Raw genomic sequence first — 19,688 nt, forward strand, 5'->3', positions numbered from 1 at the left:
TCTACTGAGCTATTTGGTTATACATGCGTGCTCACCGATAATTATTTAGCTCGAATTGAACACGTTTTGTACAAGTTTCATTTTTTTTAAAGTGCGATTAAAGTATGTTACATATTTTGTGTTTTTTTAAAAAAAATAATAATAAAAAAATTAAATCATGAAAAATGTGAAGCGAAAGCGTATCAACTCACCTTTTAATTGTTGATTTTGTCGTCGATTGTCCGACATAAGTGAACTAGAAAATGCGTTTTTTTTTTGTTTTCATACTTTGTATTTCGTCATAAAAGGCGGCAACCAGAAAATGTCATTGCTCGCCTGGACTTTGGTCGGTTAGAAAGAGAAAACGCGTCACATGGTTCACTAAATCGCTTCAAGTATGTAGCGCGAAAAGTGCTTGGGAAGTGAAACAAATGCATATTGACGCACTTCATTGACTTGCGACGAGGTTTGTCTTCGATAGTTGCGATTTTGAAAGTGTTTTGGATACACTTGGGTGAGTCTATGACATTAATTTGACAGTTGTGAAATTTGACAGATGTCAAATTTTTTTGTGAAAATTCAGTTTTTGAGTGAAAATTTGATGTTCGAGAAGGAAATTGCTTGAAAATTGAAGTTTTAATGAAAATTTTGACAGCTGTCATTTTGACAAGTGTCATCTGTCAAAGAAAAATTTAATTTTGGAGCCAATTTGAATATATTTTAAACAAAATTTTATTTTTTTTCGCTCACTATTTGAATTGATTTGAAAAATTGAAGTTTAATCAAGAGAAATGTCAAAAGTCATATATGTCAAAATTTGACAGTTCAAAAATTTTTTAAAAGAAATATATTAAAATTAGAAATTTTAATAAAAAAATAGCTCAAAATGTTTTAATTTAATTTTATAAAGTACAAAAGTTTCTTTAATTCAATTAAAATTAAATTTAAAAAAAAATTGACATCTGTCACTTTGACAAGTGTCAAGCAATTTTAATGATTTTTTAAATTATTGTGAAAAAATTTTAAATTTTTTCATTATTAAGAGCTAAAATTTTTTATTTAAAAAGGAAATTGCTCAAAAATTGAAGTTTTAATGAAAATTTTGACAGCTGTCATTTTGACAAGTGTCAACTGTCAAGTGAAAATAAAAATTTTGAAATGAAAAATTTTAGTTTTTTTAATGTTTTTAAAATTAAACTTGAAATTTTTTGACAGCTGTCACTTTTTTTGACAAGAAAAAATATTTAAAAATTTTTTGACAGTTTTCTTTAAATTTATTTTTATTAAAAATTGACATTTTTGACCCTCTCAATCTTAATAAAATTAGGATTTTCATCAAAATATTAATTTAATATCATGAACTATCAAAAAATTCTTCACTCTTGAGGCTTAAAATTTTCCGCAATGACAGCAACCTAAAACGTACAAGACACAGTGCAGGATTACACAGCATGACCCGCTGATTTCGTTAAACAATTTCACAGTTGGTTAATCTTTGCAGCCGCCGCTGTCGTCATCATCATGTCCTTTCCTTGTTTTCCTTATCGTCTTAATCTTTTCTTCCATCCATTTTACTTTCTCTCCAAGAAACACGGAAAAATTGCTCGTAATTTATTCGTCTACTCATTTATTTATGACTTCAAATTTTTTTTTCCCTTTTTTTTCGCTTTTGTCTATCAGTCAGTCAGTTTCGCCGCATTTATTATCATTATTTTATCGTCGTTGTTTTGTCGTTATTATCGTTTGCCTCTTAATTAAAAACTTTTTGAAGGTAAATTAAATTTCCCTTTTCATCGTCTTCGTTGTCGTTCGCAAAAAAAGATGCTCGTGGGCGTCGTTGTTGTTCTATTTTACTTCCTTTTATCTCGGCTTATTGTGCTTTTTGTGTACTTTTTTTTATGTTGATGAACAAAACAAAAAAAAAATAACAAAACTGAACAAAAAGAAAGTTTTTTTTCATGACCTTTGTCCTTTTGATTTTTCATCCAGACAACTTGTTTGCGAGCCAATAACTCACGTTACGATATTTTTATTCAAATTTACACTGAACGAGTAATTTATCGCATTTTGTTTGTAAATTTAAAATTGCAAGTATCGCAATTTAATCACTCCACTCGCGCATAGAGAGAATGGCTTTGTCTGTACGAGATTAAAATCGCTGCACAATGATTCATCATAATAGTAATTATTGAAATTGCAAATGAAATAATAAATAATAAAAAAATGGTTTTAATAGTCGTTGCCTTTACATAAATAAATATAATGCAAGAAGAATTGTATTTAGCATTTATAACGTTTTTTTTTATTTTCATAATAATAATTGTTCAAACTTGTTTGTTATAGTGGATTGAAGAGAGGGACGGTTTATGAGAACCGGACTAAGAAAGAGATTTTTTCATTATTTTTTTTTATTTATTTTTTTTATTGAAAAAAAAATATTTTTAAATCAATTTAAGCTTCAATATTTTTAAATAATAATTTTTCTTTTTTTTTTTAATTTTTTTAATTAGTTTTTTGGCCAAATTCAATAAAAATTGTCAAAATTTGATCCAAAGATCTTTTTTTTTTGTAAAAATTAAAAAAAAAAATAAATTTATTAAATTTTTTTGAAAATTCAGTAATGAACCGTATTTTTTTTTTTGCACTTTTTGTAAAATACTTTAAAAATTAGAAATAAATTTAGAAATAATTAAAAATTAAATCTAAAGTCTTAATTTTATAAAATTAAAAAAAAAATGAAATAAAATTATTTTTTGATTTTTTTTTGATAAAAATCGAATTTTTTATTAGAAAGAATTATAAAGAAAAAAAAATAAATTTATTTTTTTATTTAAATTAAAATTTTAATTAATTAAATAAAAAATTGATTTTATTTAATTAAAAAAATAAATTTAATTTTTTCCTTTATAATTCTTTCTAATAAAAAATTCGATTTTTATTAAAAAAAAAAAAAAAAAAAAAATACTAAAATTATCAGAAAATTAGATCAAAAATGTCAAAAAAAAAGATTCTTATCAAAATTTGCTTAAAAATTTTACAAAAATATAAAAAAAAAATACGAAAAAATCTCTTTTTAACAGTTAAACCTCAAAAAAGTACCAAAAACCGTTTGCCTTCCTGCCCGTTCTACTCTTTTCCGCATCACCTCCATTCCGAAACACTAGAAACTCCAATACAAAGACACACACAATCACACAATAGAACACTTATGAATATTTTAGCATTGCGAGTGCTATGACCTGCCAGTCTCTACCTAAGTACACATGATTTAGGTACCAACAATTGCATACAACGCTTTGCGAGACCTAGGAGACACGACTCCCGTTCGGCATAAAATAAAATTAGCTGAAAATTGCATACATGAACAAATTCTGCTTTTATTTATAAAATTTCATGTCTAAACTCCCGACATGTTTTGAGAATATTTTGTGTGGGTTTCTTTTTTATTTTATTTTAAATTAAACTTACAAAGTAGACAAAAAAAAGAGCTTTTGCAACAAGATTTTTTGTTTGTTTGCATTGTTAAAAAATTTTATCTCTTTGTGAGTGTGACAGTTTTTATTATTTTCAATTACATGAGTTTGCTGGTTGTTCACATCGCTAAGTAAATATAGTAACAACAATAAGCGAGCAAAAAATCTATTATCCAATTAAAAATTATTATTACGTATTATTTTTTTCGTTTTCTTGTTTTGTAATTCCTGCTTTAAAAAAAAAATTAAAAGCTGACAAAGTTGACAGCGCGACAACGACGAGACTGAAAAATTATGAAAGTGCAAAGAATTTGTCGCAAACGTGTTCGCATAAAGACACATTCATTAAAATAATCCAGTTTTAATTACTTTATTGGTATTCCATATTAATTTATTTCGCTTCGCATTTCAATAAAATGACGCAAAATTAAATGCACGTACATTTCCGTTAATTGATCCGTGCGCGTCGTGATAATGAATAAAAGTTTCAAATTCTGGAAGTTTTTCCCCTTTTTCGTCCCAAAAAAGCGAAAACATTTCAACGACTTTACGCGCTCCGAAATAAACATGTAGCTCGTGGCTGTTTTGTGAATTATTTAAATACAAAAAAAAATAAGCGAATGGAAAAATAATGTCAATTTAATAAAAGTTCTGTGTTAAAAAAAAAAAGAAGAGTGTTAGATGTGTGTGAAAAATAAAAAGAGGAAAGGAATATGATTGGAATTGTGGTAAAAATTGTATTTTTTTGGAGAATGAGGAGCACAAAATGCTGCGAGCGATGGTAAAATGTTTTTCATTCATTTTATTGAAGTGTAGATGAGATTTCTTTTTTTGTCTAAATTTTATTTGCTTTTTGTTCCTTTTTTCGGTGCTGTTTTGTTGTTGAACAACGAATTTATTGTTTGCTCGTGGAAGCGTGTCAGACGGATGTCACAAACAGAAATTTACGAGAAATGTCAAAGTAAATTTTTGGACAAATAAGTCTGGTCCCATTTTAGGTCTGGGCAGTTTAATTTACTTCAGAGTAAATGAATCAAATTTAGGAAAATTTTTGCTTTTCTTTACTTTACTTTAATATTTTTAATAAAATTATTTTAAACATATAGATCTTAAAAAAGGAGAAAATTTGACAAAAAAAAAGTCTTACAAAATTTGATTTAACAAATAATAAATTTAAATTAAATAAATTTTTTTCATGTAAAAAAAATGCAGAAAAGAAAAAAAATCATCCATTTAATTAAAAAAAAATAATTTGTCATTTTTTCCAAAATTATCCTCGACTAAAGACATTTTTATGAATTTTTAAAAATTATTTTTTTATTTTTTTTTTTTTAATTTTATTTTTTTTTTTAATTTTATTTTTTTTTAATTTAATTTTTTTTTTTTTAATTTTATTTTTTTTTAATTTTATTTTTTTTTTTAATTTTAATTTTATTTTTTTTTTTTTTATTTTATTTTTTTTTTAATTTTATTTTTTTTTAATTTTATTATTTTTTTTTTATTTTTTTATTATAAATTATAATTTAAATTTTTTTTTTTTCAAAAAAAAAAATTAATTTAAAAAAATAAATAAATTTTTTAAAAAGCATTTAAAACAGGTTTCACAAATATTTTAAAATTGGAGAATTTTTTCAAACTGTAATATTTTTATCAAAAAGTGAACAATTTTTTGTCTAAATAACAGAAATGATGAAATTCATTCTACTTCTGTGAAACCAGTAAGTGACGAATCATGTTTTTTCCATATGATATGATTCCATTGACATTATTTTTCAATAAATTGCAGTTCAGTTCAAACACTGATAAGAAAAAACACGAACAATAAAGATAAAAATCTAAGTAATTGATAAAAATTGCAATTCATATCTGAGTTCATCAACTTTTTTTTTCAAAAACTGCGTATTTCACATCAAATTTTTTCATTAAAGTTCATTAAATCCATTTTCCTAATAATTTTTTTTTTACAAGTCAATCTTTGAATCATTTATTCAAGCAATTAATGCTCTTTTTAACCTTTTTTCGTCGAACTCATTCAAAGATCACGCTCGAACTCATCATTATAAAGCAAGAAAAGAAATCTAAAATGCATTAGAACTCATTCATTCACGGAAATATCGCACGTGCATCACCTGCATTTCGCAAGCGAAAATATGAAGCGCACAAAAGAACATTAACTCACGTGCCATTCATTGCCTCAACAGCACATAAAATCATAATAATAATTATTCTCATCTCGAATTCATATTCGTACCTTTGTCATTGTTCCACAATTATTTGCTTATCACTGCTTTAACGCGAAATACCCGAACGACAAAACTATAATAATGTTTTACGTGCAAAATGAAGCCACTGTCCCGCTGCTTTACTATGAAAAATTTGTGTTTCGCAAGCTAAAATATCTGCGAGAGACATGAAAATTTGGTAGGTTAAAAAAAATGTGCATTGGGGCAAGAATTTTGAATGTACACTGGGTCAGGATTTGAGAATGTTCATTAGGACTAGAGTTAAGAATGTGAACTGGGGTGAAACTTGAGATTGTTAATTGGGGCAAAATCTCTCATTTTAAGGTTAGGTTTAAAATATGCATTGGGGTGAAATCTTGGAATGTCATCCCATTGCATATTTTGAAATTTTTTCCCTATGCATATTTTGAAATAAAATCCCAATGCACATTCCAAAAATTTGCCTTAATTCACAATCTCAAATTTCACCCCAGTGCATATTCTAAAATTTTTTCCCAATGGACATTTTCAAATTCTAACCCAGTGAACATTCTAAAATATTGACCCAATGTACAATCTTTTAGTTTTACCTCATTTTCATGTCTTTCGTGTGATATTTTAGCTTACGAAACATAAATTTTTCATAATATTCCAACGCGAATGGAGAAAGATGTTTTTTTGTCGCTGTGTCAAGCGACACCAACAGAATATTAATTGAAAAATATGCTAAACGTCTTTCTTCTTCGTTTTCTTGTTCATTCACAAAAAAAGAACGACGAAGTATGATGAAAGAAATTGGATTCTTCCTAGAAATTTATTTAATAAAAAAAAATCCTCCATCGAAAAAAAACGATGGTTGAGTTATCAGGTGAATGCACTCGTTGCCTCACACGCCAGAAAGCACACAACAAAAAATAATAATAGAACTTTTTTTTTGTCAACTCACATTAAAATTGTATTGTGCTGATTTATTCAAGTTAACAACCTAAAACGCTCCAACGATAAATAGCGTTATTAGCGAAAATGACACACTTAGACAATTGAAGCATCATTAATTTTTATTTTTTTTTTCGCTGCTCGTTCATGTCACTGACCTACTCTTCGTTCGTCACTGCCCCAAAGTTCAAGCTGTTCATCCCACTCTTCAAAAAAAAAATTCAAATTCATTACCTGCGTTTTTTTCTCGCTCCTTTTAAAAGGTCTGTGGCTGACGGTTGATGGCAAAAAGAACGTGTTTGAACCTTTTTTTTTCTCTCTTCATGAATGCACGACGACCCAAGACAAAGGAAACGATGATGATGAATAACAAACATTTTAGATTGCCGCTGGGTTCATGCACCATTCTTCAGCATTTTTTTCGTTCGTTCGTTCCTTCTTCGATAATAAATAAGCGATGACCTTGAATTATGTTTAACATTGATTGAACTTGCTCTGAAAAATTTTCGATGATTTGCGTTCGTTCGTTCGGAATGGTGTGAGAATGCAAGATAATATCCAAGCAATTATTTTGTGGTTCATTGAGTGGAAGAGAATACAATGAAAAAGTAACGAAAAAAAAATGAATTCTCAGAGGAATTCGTCTTAAAAATGGAAAAATTGTGTCTCGAGGGAGGGCTTTCACCTTCAACATTGGTCCCTATTTCGACAGAAAATATGACGATAATGATGAATATCAATAGCAATGAGACGAGAAATTGCACCAGAGGTGTAGGTTTGTTGATTTCTTCAAAAAAAAAGTTTTTTTTTATTTTGTCTTTCTTGTTTTTAAAATGAGAAAAAACTCTGCGAGAGAATAAAATTCAATGTTTATCTAATTAAAAATTTTAATTTAAAAAAACATCAAAAAATTAATTTAATTTTAATTAATTTTTTTAAAAACCTATAATTTCCCTTTTTTGTCTAAAAAAATTAAGAAGAAAACTTTTTTCTTTGAATTTAAATTTTTACATTAAAAAAATTAATTTATTTAACAACAACAAAATAAAATTTTATATACATGAAACTCCAACTTAACAAATAAATTTAAAATTGAGAAAGGTCAAAAAAATAAATTATCTAATTATTTAAAAATAAATTTGGTAAAAAATGTTCGTACAAATTTAAATAAAAATTGAATTAAAAGATTAAAAATTTTAAAATAAAAAAATTAAATAAAAAAAAATAATCGAATATAAAAGATTAAAAAAATTTTTGAAAATTAATTAATTAAATTTTTAAAAAAAAATTAAATAATTTTTTTTTTCAAATTGAAAAATACCAAAAACAGAAAAAAATCCTTTAATAATAATAAATCCTGTATTTTCTGTAATAATAATCAGACGAAAAAAATAGGTCTAGTTCTAAAAATAGACATATTATTTATTTAAACTCTATTTTCCATCAATTTTGGGTCAAAATGTAAAATAACTTAAATTAAAATTATTTAATTTAAATATTTATCGTTCACGTTTTTGCAAAAATTATAAATTAATAAAATATAAAAAATAAATTAAAAAATAGATATTTTTTATTTCCATATTAGAATATTAGAAAGTTAAATTTATTTGTCTTAAATTTTTATTTTTTTTTGTTTTTTTAAATAGAATAAAAATGATTAAAAATTAAAAAAAAATTTTGCCCCAAAAACATTTTTAAAAAAGGTATTTTTAGGGCAAAAATTTATAATTTCTTACAAAAAAAACTTCAAATACGTCTCTGAACTTACACCAACATTCTAATTAGTAACACAACAACTGTTAGCAACTGTTATCGATAGCCGTGAATAATATCCAAAAATTAATACGGACCGTTTCCCTACATGGCAAACACAAAAACTAACAGATTTCTCGTGATGTCATCTATTTGCGGAGATTTATATTTGTCAACACGTCCATATTTCGCAGAAGCTTTTAATTTAGTTTTTTACACACACATTGCCTTAATTGAATTAGATGTGCAATTATCGCATTAATTGACCGATTTAATTGAAGCATGGAATGCGATTGAATTTCCTTCGTTCCAAGGAGTGCGCAGTCGAAAATTTCCTTCCTTTCAAGAAATTCTCCAAGATTTTCATCTAAGAACGTTATTTCGAGTGGAATTCAAATTCAATGAAACTCCATTCGTTTAATTATGTGCTCGTTCCGTAGAGATATTTGAGTTGCAATTAAATATTTGATCTATAACGAGCACAAAGTAGTTTGTGAGAAAGCACAACAGCTGTTTGTTATTATGTTTCAGCAAAAGTTATGCATTGAGTAAATTGCTTCGTGTGTGTGTCTGTTAATTAATTAAAACTTTTTGAAAATCCTACTTAGTTCAGAATTGAATTGCCAGGCACGTTAAAATGATTATTTCTGCAGCCTTAGCACGACCGTCGTTGTTTACATCGCGCAAAAGCACTTTACGGGTAATTACATTTCAATGCGAATCAATTCAAAGCTGTGTTAACGAATTTTCCGGAGATTATAAGCAACTATGTGGGTTGCCTTGAACTTGGATTTATGATCAAAATTTAATAATTTTTTTTTTGTGTTACTGAAACTAGTGAGAAAGTTTCTCAGAAAAAATATTTTTTTTCGGTTAAAAATTCATAAGAAATTTATGTAAATAAGAAGACATTGGCGACATTTGTGAAGTATTTGCGCAGTTTCTGAGGAAAAGTTGATGAACTCAGAAGTGAATTGCAATTTTTATATTTTTTTATCAATTACGGACATCTGTATCTTCTATCAGTCATTTTTTTCTTATCAATGTTTGAACTTGATTGCAATTTTATTTTTTAAAAAATTGATAAAATGACATTTTAATGGAAAACTTTTAAATTAGTCATTCAACTAATTCATAAAAATCGTCTGAGTTTCACTTTTTTTTATAAAATGACTCAAGAAATTATTTTTTTACTCGTTAACGAAGCTTTTTTTTTGTTCTTTAAATTTTATTTTGGTTATATTTTGCAATTTTTGAATGATATTCTTGAAAAATTTGAGCTTTAAAAAAAATATTGCCGATTTGCAATAATTTTTATTTATTTAAAATTTAAAAAAATAAAAAAAAAATTTTTAAATTAATTAATAAAATGAAAAATAATTTTTTCATCGTAAAAAAAAATAAAAAAAAATATTTTTATTACTTAAATATTTTTTTAAATAAAATTTTTAACTTAAATTTAAAATTTAAATTAAATTTCTAAAAATTAATTAATAAAAAATTTTAAATTAAATATTTTTATTTTAAATTTTATTTAGAATATTAATTAATTTTTAAAAATTTTAATTTGATTTTTTAAATTTTTATCTAAAGTTTTTGTTTTAATTTTTTTTAAAATTTAAAAAATATTTTATTCATAATTTAAAAATTTTTTTTAAAAATTAAAATAATAAATTTTAAAAAATTTTTTTAAAATATTTACTTATTTATTTATTTGTTTGTCAAAATAATTAATTTAAAATTTAAAAAAAATAGTTTAAATTAATTAATTTAAAAAAATTTTTTTCAAAAATTTTTTTATTTTAAATATTTTTTTAAATTTTTTAACTTAAATAAAATTAATTAATTTTTAAAAAAATTTTAAAATTAAATATTTTTATTTTAAATTTTATTTAGGATATTAATTAATTTTTAAAAATTATAATTTGATTTTTAAAATTTTTAGCAAGTTTTCATTTTAATTTATTTTTTTTAATTAATTAATTTATTTAAAAATTTTTATTCATTTAAAAATAAAAATTTTTATTTATTGAATATTTAAAATAAAAAAAAATTTAAATAAATTAATTAGTTTTACTTTTTTATTCAAAAATTAAGTCTCTTTCTTTCATTAAAAAAAAATCACCACAATTAGAACCCTTGTCGCAAAACAGTAAAACCCTTGGTAAACCACAAATGTGTCTCGACATGAGCAAATTATCAATAAAAACATAAACAAACGAAAAAATATCGAATCAATGACCTCTTTGCCCTCGTACCAAAAAAATAATCTCTCGTTCGTCGTTTCTATTGCACTCGACAAAAAAAAACCCCGATGATAACACTTTATTTATTAAAACATTATTCTGTGAAATTCATCGAGTAAATTCACTGTTACAACTGCGACACTGATATGACTCATCGGCAATTTCCACGTACACTTCCCAACTCGACTCGGAGTTACGCTTTACCATATTTTGTGGTTTTTTTTTTGTTGCATTCCACTCAACAGTCACAAACCATTCATAAAACTGAAAAATAAATTCACGTTGACTTTATGCTTCAATACTTTTTCGTGTTCCTTCACCTCTGCTGTCCAGCGAGCCAGCAATTTATTTTGATGATGACGAGTATCGTGACACCAAAAAAAATAAAAATATTTTTTTAAAAAAGAACCGAAATAATGGATGAATTTTTTTTTGTTGGTCGTAATGATGATCGTCGTTCTACAACGAGTACAGTTAGAGCAGCAGTTGCTGTAACAAACAAAAAAAAATAACCACTAGAACATTATAGTTGTGCATGTCATGTAAATTTTTGTTGCGCATTCATTTGTGTGATAAAATACACAAATTTATTTTATTTTATTTTTTCGACTGTGGAAGAATAAAATAACACAGAGAGAGAAAGAGAACGATTTAAAAATTATTATAAAACAAAACATTGCATTGTGGTTTGTTTTATTTGGAGTCGAGTTGCTAATTTTTTTTTACTTATGGAAGAATGATCTGCACTTGAAAGGCTTTTTGACTTCTGAAAGTTGAAGTAGTTCAGCTTTTTCAGACATTTATGTGATTTTTACAGGCAAAAATTGTAAAAAAAAGTTTGAATTAGCGAAAAAACGAATTTCAAATTTTTATCGGTCAATTTTTTGAATTGACAATTTCAAATTTTTAATTAAAAAAAAATGACCAAATATCGAAAAATACTAAGTTTTTAGTGATTTATTCAACTTTAAGAGACAAAATATTTTTTGAATTAGTAAACATTAAATAAACATTTTTTGAATTAGTGAAAAGGCAATTTTCAAATTTTTAACTGTCATTTTAAAAAATCGACATTTTTTATTTATTTTAAATTTTATTCTAAAATATTAATTTAAAACGAAGAAATTTAAAGTTTTGAATTATATTTAGAACTTTTAGGAGCTAATTCAGGCAAGTTATAGTTTGCAAAGTTCTCTAATTGAACAAAAATTTGATTTTCTAGTTTCAACGGTAATTTTTGAATTAACATTTCCAAATTTTTTAGCTTTGAAATGAATAAATTGATAAAGAAAATGAGTTTTTAGTGAAATTTTATAATTTAATAGAAGAAAATTTGATAAATTAAATTATTCTATGAACGAGAAGAAATTTTAAAAAAATTTAACGTTCAGATTTTGAATTGACATTTGTTAATTTTTAAGTAAAAATATCAAAAATTAATAATATTTTAATAATTTTTTTTAAAAATTAAAAGACAAAATATTTAATTTTTTTTTCGAATTAGCGAAAAACCGAATTTCAAATTTTTAACGGTCATTTTTTGAATTGACATTTACAAATTTTTTATTAAAAACGTAAAAATATGAAGAAAATTTGAGCTTTTGAGCAATTTTCAATTAATTCTATTCTATTTCAGAGACAAAATCTTCATAATTTCAATAAAATTAAGAATTTCTAATAAAATTAAGAACATTTTTCCTCATTTCTTCTAACAAAAGCAGCAAATTTTCCCTCCTTCCTTTCCATGAATGGACATTAAACTGGTTTTTATTGCATTTTATTACTTTTTCTGCCGTCCGCGTGCTCATATTGCGACAACAACGAACGGTATCATTTGTATAATTTCATATCTTCGTTGCTGCTGCTGCTGCTGCTGCGCTTTCATTCGAAAAAACAATTGCTACAAAAACCGACATAACCTGCTCTATCGCGCGTTCGCTGTATGAACGACCGACATTAAAATCATGTTTTTTTCGTACAGACACATAAAAAGAAGTATAAAATATGGTCAAGAGTTGCATTTGTTACATGAGGTTATCGTGATGCGTTCTTGTTGTTTGTCCCACATTTTGTCTGTTTGGTTTTGTTTTCATTTTTTGCTCGTTTGCACGAAGAAAAGTGAAGGCGTCCTGCAAATAAAAAAATTTTTTTTTTTCTATTAGAAACGAAAACTAATGAAACTTTTGTCTTTTTCTCTCGTTCCAGGTTACGTAAAAGAAATAGGAGGTAAGTTAATGACTCAGGAAATCTAATTAGACACACCTGATTAAGAGTCATTAAAAAGAGTCGCCGTTGTTCGTTGCATGAATAAGTAAAATTTTTATGCAGAAAAAGTTTCCTGTTAAAAGCAGACGACAAAGACCCGACCATATTTCGCGTGAAAGGAAGGAGAAAAAAACAACGAGAGTGGATTATCTTAACTCATTTATTATTACTTTGTTGCGAAAAAGGGATTTTTCTTGTTGTTGAGGCGGTAGGGTGATAATAGACGAAAAAGGAAAATTTTTTGAGGGATTTTCAAGTTTTCTCCTTTCAAAAATACTGAAGGTGAAAAATTTTAATAAAATCATATTTTCTTGGCTGCTTTGCCATTTTTCTGCGGAAAGTAAGCAAAAAAAAATAATAAATATACTGCATCAATATTTTCCTTGTTCGTTCGCTCGTTCTTACGAGAAATAAATTCCAACATGAGCAAACTTGTTTTCATGAAAGAAAAAGGAAAGGAGGTGGAGATCAGGTGCGTCTTCTTCGTTGTCAACTTTATTTATATGTTCCATGGATGTTCTTTGTTGCTTGAAAAAAAAAATGAACTACCCTTATAATAATAATAATGTGTAGCTATCATGGCATGGAAAGAAAAAGAAGGAGACAAAAGGTTGTCTGCAATTTTTCGTTGTGAAAAAAAGAAGGGATTAAGTGCTTTTTCAAGATTTTTTTTTTTCAAAAATTGTGAAAAAAAATTTTTACCTATTTCAAAAAATATTAAGAAAAAATTCAAAATTCAAGAAATATGAATTTTTATGAGGAATAAAAATAAATTAAAATTTATTCATATAAAATTAAAATAAATAAATTTTTAATTAAAAAAAATTATCTTCAGATTTTAAACAATTTTTTTATAAAAATTTTTAATCCAAAAATAATAAATTTATGCTTTAAACGACATTTTTAAAGCATTTAAAATAAATTTTTGGTAATTTTTTTTCAGTTTCTATAAAAAAAAACTAAAAAAAAATAAAAACTGAAAAATTTGAATTTTCTAATTAAATTTATTTTATTTATCAAAGTTTTAAAATTTTTAAAATTTGATAAAAAAATATGTAAAAACTCAAATTTTTAAGGATTTCAAAAATAATTTTGATTGATTTTATCTAATTGTATCTTCAACTTTTTTTTTTAATTTTTTCAAAATATTTTAAAAAAAATATATTATTAGTCTTAAAAGATTTTAAAAATATTTTTTGTTGAATTTTATTAATTTTATTTTATTTAAAAAAAAATAAATATTTAAATTTTGAAATAAATTAAATTATTTTTATTAATAAAATAAAATTTTTCGAACAAATCTGAATTTTTAAATTTTTTAATTTTTTTTTTTTTTTTTTTTTTGAAAAAATAAATATTCTAACTTAATTATTAATTGCTTTAATTAATAAAAATTAAATTTCTTGGACTAATCTGAGATTTTTTAATATTTTTTTTTTGTGATTTTTCAAATTTATTAATTTTTTTTTTTAAAAAAAAACATCGTCATCCAATTTTACAAAAAAAATCCTTTTAAATTTAAAAATTCTCACCGTAAAGAATTCTCCGTCAATCTCATTGAATAGCACTGCAAAAAAAAAATCAGTAGCAAAATATAATAATGCTAATAACAACAATAATGAGATACAACGTCGATGGCAACAACATCGACGACACGACACACCGCCAGCGAACAAATACGTCGCGAAGAAGGAAATATAACGACGAAAAAGTGCCTCAGGTGCCTTCGAGCGTTCATTCAACATGATGTTCATTGTTTAAAAATTGGTTTCTTGAACCCGCCTGTCGTCTTTATGAACTACTCCCGCTTCTCTATTTTACTTATAGACACAAAGTTATTGAGAAAAATATTTACTCAAAGTTGGTTTTCACTCCCTTCTCATCTCTTTTTCATTTCCGTCGTGATTTTTTTGCTGCTTCTCATCAATTTTAGAAAAGAAATTCTTTTTATTTCAAGATTTCTTTTATAAAAAATTTTAAAAATATTGCAATTGTATTTTAGAGAAATTTTTTCATTTCCCGTTCCTATTTTCGTGCAAAAAAAAAAACAAAGTTTTGAAATCCAATCCAGGAAGACTTTTGCTGCTAATTCTGTAAATAACTTCAAAACATGATACACCATTAAAATATTTTCCGAAGAAAAAACAACAAAAAAAATGTTTCCTGCAAGTCTCTCTTGTTCATTTCTCGTGCCGTAAGTTTCCCACAAGACAAAAAATTCTTGCATAAATTCTCACAAAACATTTTATTATTAAATTCCAGCCCCAAAAAGACATTTTGTTGGAATAAAAAAAAATATCATATCCTTGTACAACTTTGGAAGTTGGATGTGAAATAATAACAATAATGTGATAGGAGAACGAAAGTAGGCCACACTATCCATTTCATTACTGCCGTTTTGCTGCTGCTGCCGTTGCTGCTCCGACTATTATTATTGTTATTGTTTGTTGTAAAAATAAAAGGATGAAATGTATGGCAAGCGTTCCATTCAGTCGGAATTTGGCTGCTGTTGTTTCATATTTTAAAAGGCTGTAAGCTGGCTTTTCAAACGAGAAAAATGGGTCAAAAGTTAAATTGAGTGGTTGTTGAAAAAAATCCAAAAAAATGAAATAATTTTTATTTTCTTTTTTTCAAACAAAAGAGTTTTGTTTAACTGAAACTGAAGCAAAATTCAAGGAAATGTTGGATAATTATAAAGTTTTTACTGTAAAAATCTACAAAAGTTAATTTTACTAAAAAACAACGAATTATTTTATGAATTTTATTTTTTTTACGAATAATTTTTTTTTTCGCTAATATTTTTAATTAACTTTCTTTTTTAATCACTTTTCATGAAAAATTCAGAAACATTTTGAAAAATAAGCCAATTTACCCACATATAAATTGGTTTCAGTGGTTTTAATTTAAATTTATTTTATTTTTTTTATTTTTTTATTTATTTATTTTTATTTTTTTTTTTTTTTATTTTTTTATTTTATTTTTTTTTTTGAAAAACAAAGAAAAATAATTTTTTTATTTTTGAAAAAAAAAGTAATAAATTTTAAATAAAAAAAATAAATAAATTAAATTAAACTTAAACAAAAATTTTTATAAAAAATCGTTGATAAAAGTTTTTTTGAGAATCAAAAACTGAGACAATATTTTTTCCTTTTATTTTAAAGAAAAAAAATACAAAAATTTCTTTGATCTTTAAATTGAAGGCTTATTAATGAGTTTTTTTTTTATTTTTATAAATTTTAAAATTTGTTTTTTTTTTTTTGCATCTTTTTATTTTCTTGTTCAATTTTTTTTTTGTGTTCAAAGAAATTTTCTTACCAAAAATTGTTCCTGATATTTGCATCTTGTCGTTTTTCAATAGAAAAAAAAAATAAAATTTTTAAATAAAATTACATTTTTGTCTTTTATTGCAATTTCAAAAAAAAATTCTTAACTTTTAATTTTTTTATTTTCCTTCGAAAATCGAAATTTCCATCATAAGGATCAGACAAAGTTTAAAATCTTGAAAATTTTCAATAATTTTTATTTTTTTTTTTTTTTTTGTAAAATTTTATTCTAACTTTTAAGATAAAAACTGCAATTTTTTTAAAATAATTCTTTAAAAAAATACTTCTCTGAAAGTCATTCTTAAAAATATTTTTAAAAAAGTCGAGATATTCTAATTTATCCTCTCTCGAGGTAAAACTCACCTCTTTTAAATCTCCCATGACAAAACGAAACAATTGCACCCATTTTCCAAAGGATGTTGGCAAACAAAGCCTGAAATTAGGTCAAACGTCGTATTTTTTCTTCCTTCAGTTTACATTTCTTGTCCTTCATGTTGCAACGAAATACGTGCAATAAAAGATGCAAAACGTCAGGCAGCTCGTGCTTCGTTTAACCTTCACCTCAGCTTCTGCCTGTCTTCCTTTCGGCTTATCTGGCGTTGTTATTAGCGTCGTTGTTGACGAAATTCCTCGAAGCCATTTTACAAAAAAAAATAAAATAAAAAAAATGTACAATAATATGAAAAACGAAAATTCCGACGAAAATAATTTTTTTGTATTTTTTTCTTGTTCCACCGAAATCGAGAGATGTCGCAATTTATAAGAGAGTGTGACAGCAACCCATGTAACAGACGTCTCTCGGTTGTTATTGATACTCCGAAGAAAGAACGAAAAGAAATAGACAAAAAAAAAAAGATTTCCTCGGCAAATAAATGGCAAATTTGTGACTGTTGGAAGTCAATTTATTGTTTTTGTACGTGTCGTTGTCGTCGTCGTCAGAAACAGCAGCGCGCCACGAAGCACAAACAGGAGCGACGTCTTAAAACTTTTCTTTGTCTTTTCCTTTATTTGCTTCGATTTCGTTTCATTTAATGCTGTTATTATCGTTCTTTGTTGCCTCTCACTCCCCCAATTCTCGGTTATTTTTACTTAAAAACAAGTAATTTTCATGTCGGTACCTCCAGATTGTAGACGAGATGCATTCTGCTGTTGATAAATTTTTATGGGCTTTGTTGTCTGGGATATTTGCTAATGTTGTTTGCGCTTCGTGTTGTGCATTTGTAGCAAAAAAGGGATTAGCAGACGGAAAATAGTTTCCGAATAATTGCCTTTGAATGCCAGACAAATATTTTTTTTTATTTTTTTGCCTGAAAAAGGGTTGAAAAAAATCTCAAGAGTCACTTCAATGAGCGTGGGAAATGCCAAACATCCCTCTTGAAACGGAAAAAAATCTAAATTATTCACGTTATTTATCAATTTTAGCATCAATTTCAACGTTCTACGGCGGCGAAGCGTCATAGAGACACCATTTTGCATACATTGATGATGTCAAGTGACACTGTTAACAACGTTTAAGCTAAATTTTTGATTCTATATTTTTTATTTTTATTTATGGAATATGTTTGACGGCAGCAAATATCACACAATTTTGTGTATCATAAAAGGAGGATTATGGCAGAAACGAGGAGATATTTGAATTAGAATTTGTTGATGTCGCACGGTTATTATGGGATTAGTGACGAGGTTATGTAGCGAGAAGATATTTTGATAGTTGGATGATGTATTTTTTATTAGAATTAGAAAAAAATTGCTCAAAAGTGGGTCAAATATGCCAAAAAAAAAACTTTTTTGTAACAGTTTTGACGTTAAATGTCAATTTTTGGCGGGAAATTGACGCGTTATGACGTTTAACTCCATAAAATGTCATTTTTTAGATTTTTTAAAATTTAAATTCTATTTTTTTAAATGACTTTTAGGTTGAAACAGGAAATCGGTCAAAAATTAATGAAAATATAAAATTTTTTTAATGACAGCTGTCAAAATTTGACATCTACTTTTGAAATCTTTTATCCAAAAATTTAAAAATAATTGTACAGACACTTCTTTTTTTAAAGAAAAATCAAAAATTTTAATCAAAAATCATTTTAAAATCAAAATTTAAATGACAGATTTGGAAAAAAATTTAACATTTTGACAGCTGTCATTTTGATTTTTAATTTTTTTGATAAATTTCTATTTAAAGTCAAACAATAAATTAATTTACGTTCAAAGTTTAGCAATAAGATGACATTTGATCGAATCAAACTTCAATTATCTTTAAAAAAAATGACATTCAATGTCAAAAGATCGACAATAATAATGTCATAAACGTCAAAAATTTTTTGGAAGAAAAGTACGAGTAAATTTTGTTGAAAAAAATTGAAACTTTTTAATGAGATTTTTGTAAAAGGAAGTAGATTCTGCTCAAAAATGACATCTGTCAAAGTGATAAACGTCAAAAAATTTAAATTTTTTAAAATTATAATCGCGAAAAATAATTTTTGACACAAAATATTGCTCAAAAATTATTTTTTGCAAACTTAGCTGTTAAAATTTCTCAATTTTTGACGTTTATCACTTTGACAGATGTCATTTTTCAACAAAATCTACTTCTACTTCCCTATTCAAAAATTTCATTATAACGTTCCAATTTTTTTCTCGGCATTTTCCCATATATAAGCTTTTTTTATTAGCAGCACCAATGTTGTGATTTTTGATACACAAAACACATCATTCGTCCTCAGTGGAGTATGTCATCATTGTCATTTTTTTCCTATTTAAAAAAAATCTGCTATCCTTTCATGTGCTGCTATTTATTTGATGAAATATTGTATTTTGAACGGCAGCAGCAACTCCAAGGCGCTCAATCTAGAACGACATAAAATGAGGAAATTTCGTGTTTTTGGAACCACAATCGCACATCTCTGGCCGAATGATGAGATATATTTAATATTCTATATTGTAAAACGTTTATGTGTACAAAAATTTATGCAAAATAGGTAACAACAACAACAATGTAGCTCGAAAGCTGTGATACGAAAAAGTACATAAATGGCTTTGTTGTTGTTGGATTGAATTGTGTGGATGTGGCATCAAAGAAAATTTTTGTTCGCAAGCACATTTTGTCCTGGCAACACATGAAAAATTTATTCATGTCATATCGTGAGAAAGCCCCAACGGCAGACATTCAATCCTTTTGAAGTTATTTCAAGTTGCTGCCATTTCATTGTTCAAGCAACTTTTCCTCGTCACAAACGAATTTAATTGACACGAAAAACCATCCTTAATAATAATAATTTTTTTTCCACACAAAGACACACAAAAATGTGTCACTGCACATCCGAGGCAGTTATTTTTGCTACGGGCAAGCTGTTCGGTGTTGTCGTTGTCGGCATGTAAAACAGGCATTGGACTGCAAGAAAATGTCTCATTATGAAATGACTGCAGTGGTTGCTTTTACAGCAGAAAATGGGACATTCACAGAATGGAACGATTCAACTCGGTTTGCGGCTT

The 19,688-nt window shown here is 25.8% G+C and overlaps 1 protein-coding gene and 1 long non-coding RNA gene across 5 annotated transcripts in view; both read left to right on the forward strand.

Annotated features, from left to right (window-relative positions):
- LOC134832263 (uncharacterized) overlaps positions 1–19,688 on the forward strand; it is a 219,740-nt gene that overhangs the window by 129,193 nt on the left and 70,859 nt on the right. The window lies entirely within an intron of this gene.
- Positions 1–19,688, forward strand: part of LOC134832234 (disintegrin and metalloproteinase domain-containing protein 10) — a 39,498-nt gene that overhangs the window by 8,464 nt on the left and 11,346 nt on the right. For all 4 annotated transcript variants that reach the window (XR_010162055.1, XM_063846208.1, XM_063846210.1 and 1 more), the window contains exon 2: positions 12,814–12,834. Coding sequence is in view for 3 of the 4 variants with exons in the window: in XM_063846208.1 (XP_063702278.1) it covers positions 12,814–12,834 (21 nt within the window). In the remaining variant the exon portion in view is untranslated. The remainder of the gene's footprint in view (positions 1–12,813; positions 12,835–19,688) is intronic.

Source organism: Culicoides brevitarsis, chromosome 2 (genome assembly GCF_036172545.1).
Source record: "Culicoides brevitarsis isolate CSIRO-B50_1 chromosome 2, AGI_CSIRO_Cbre_v1, whole genome shotgun sequence".
Classification (NCBI taxonomy): Eukaryota; Metazoa; Arthropoda; class Insecta; order Diptera; family Ceratopogonidae; genus Culicoides; species Culicoides brevitarsis.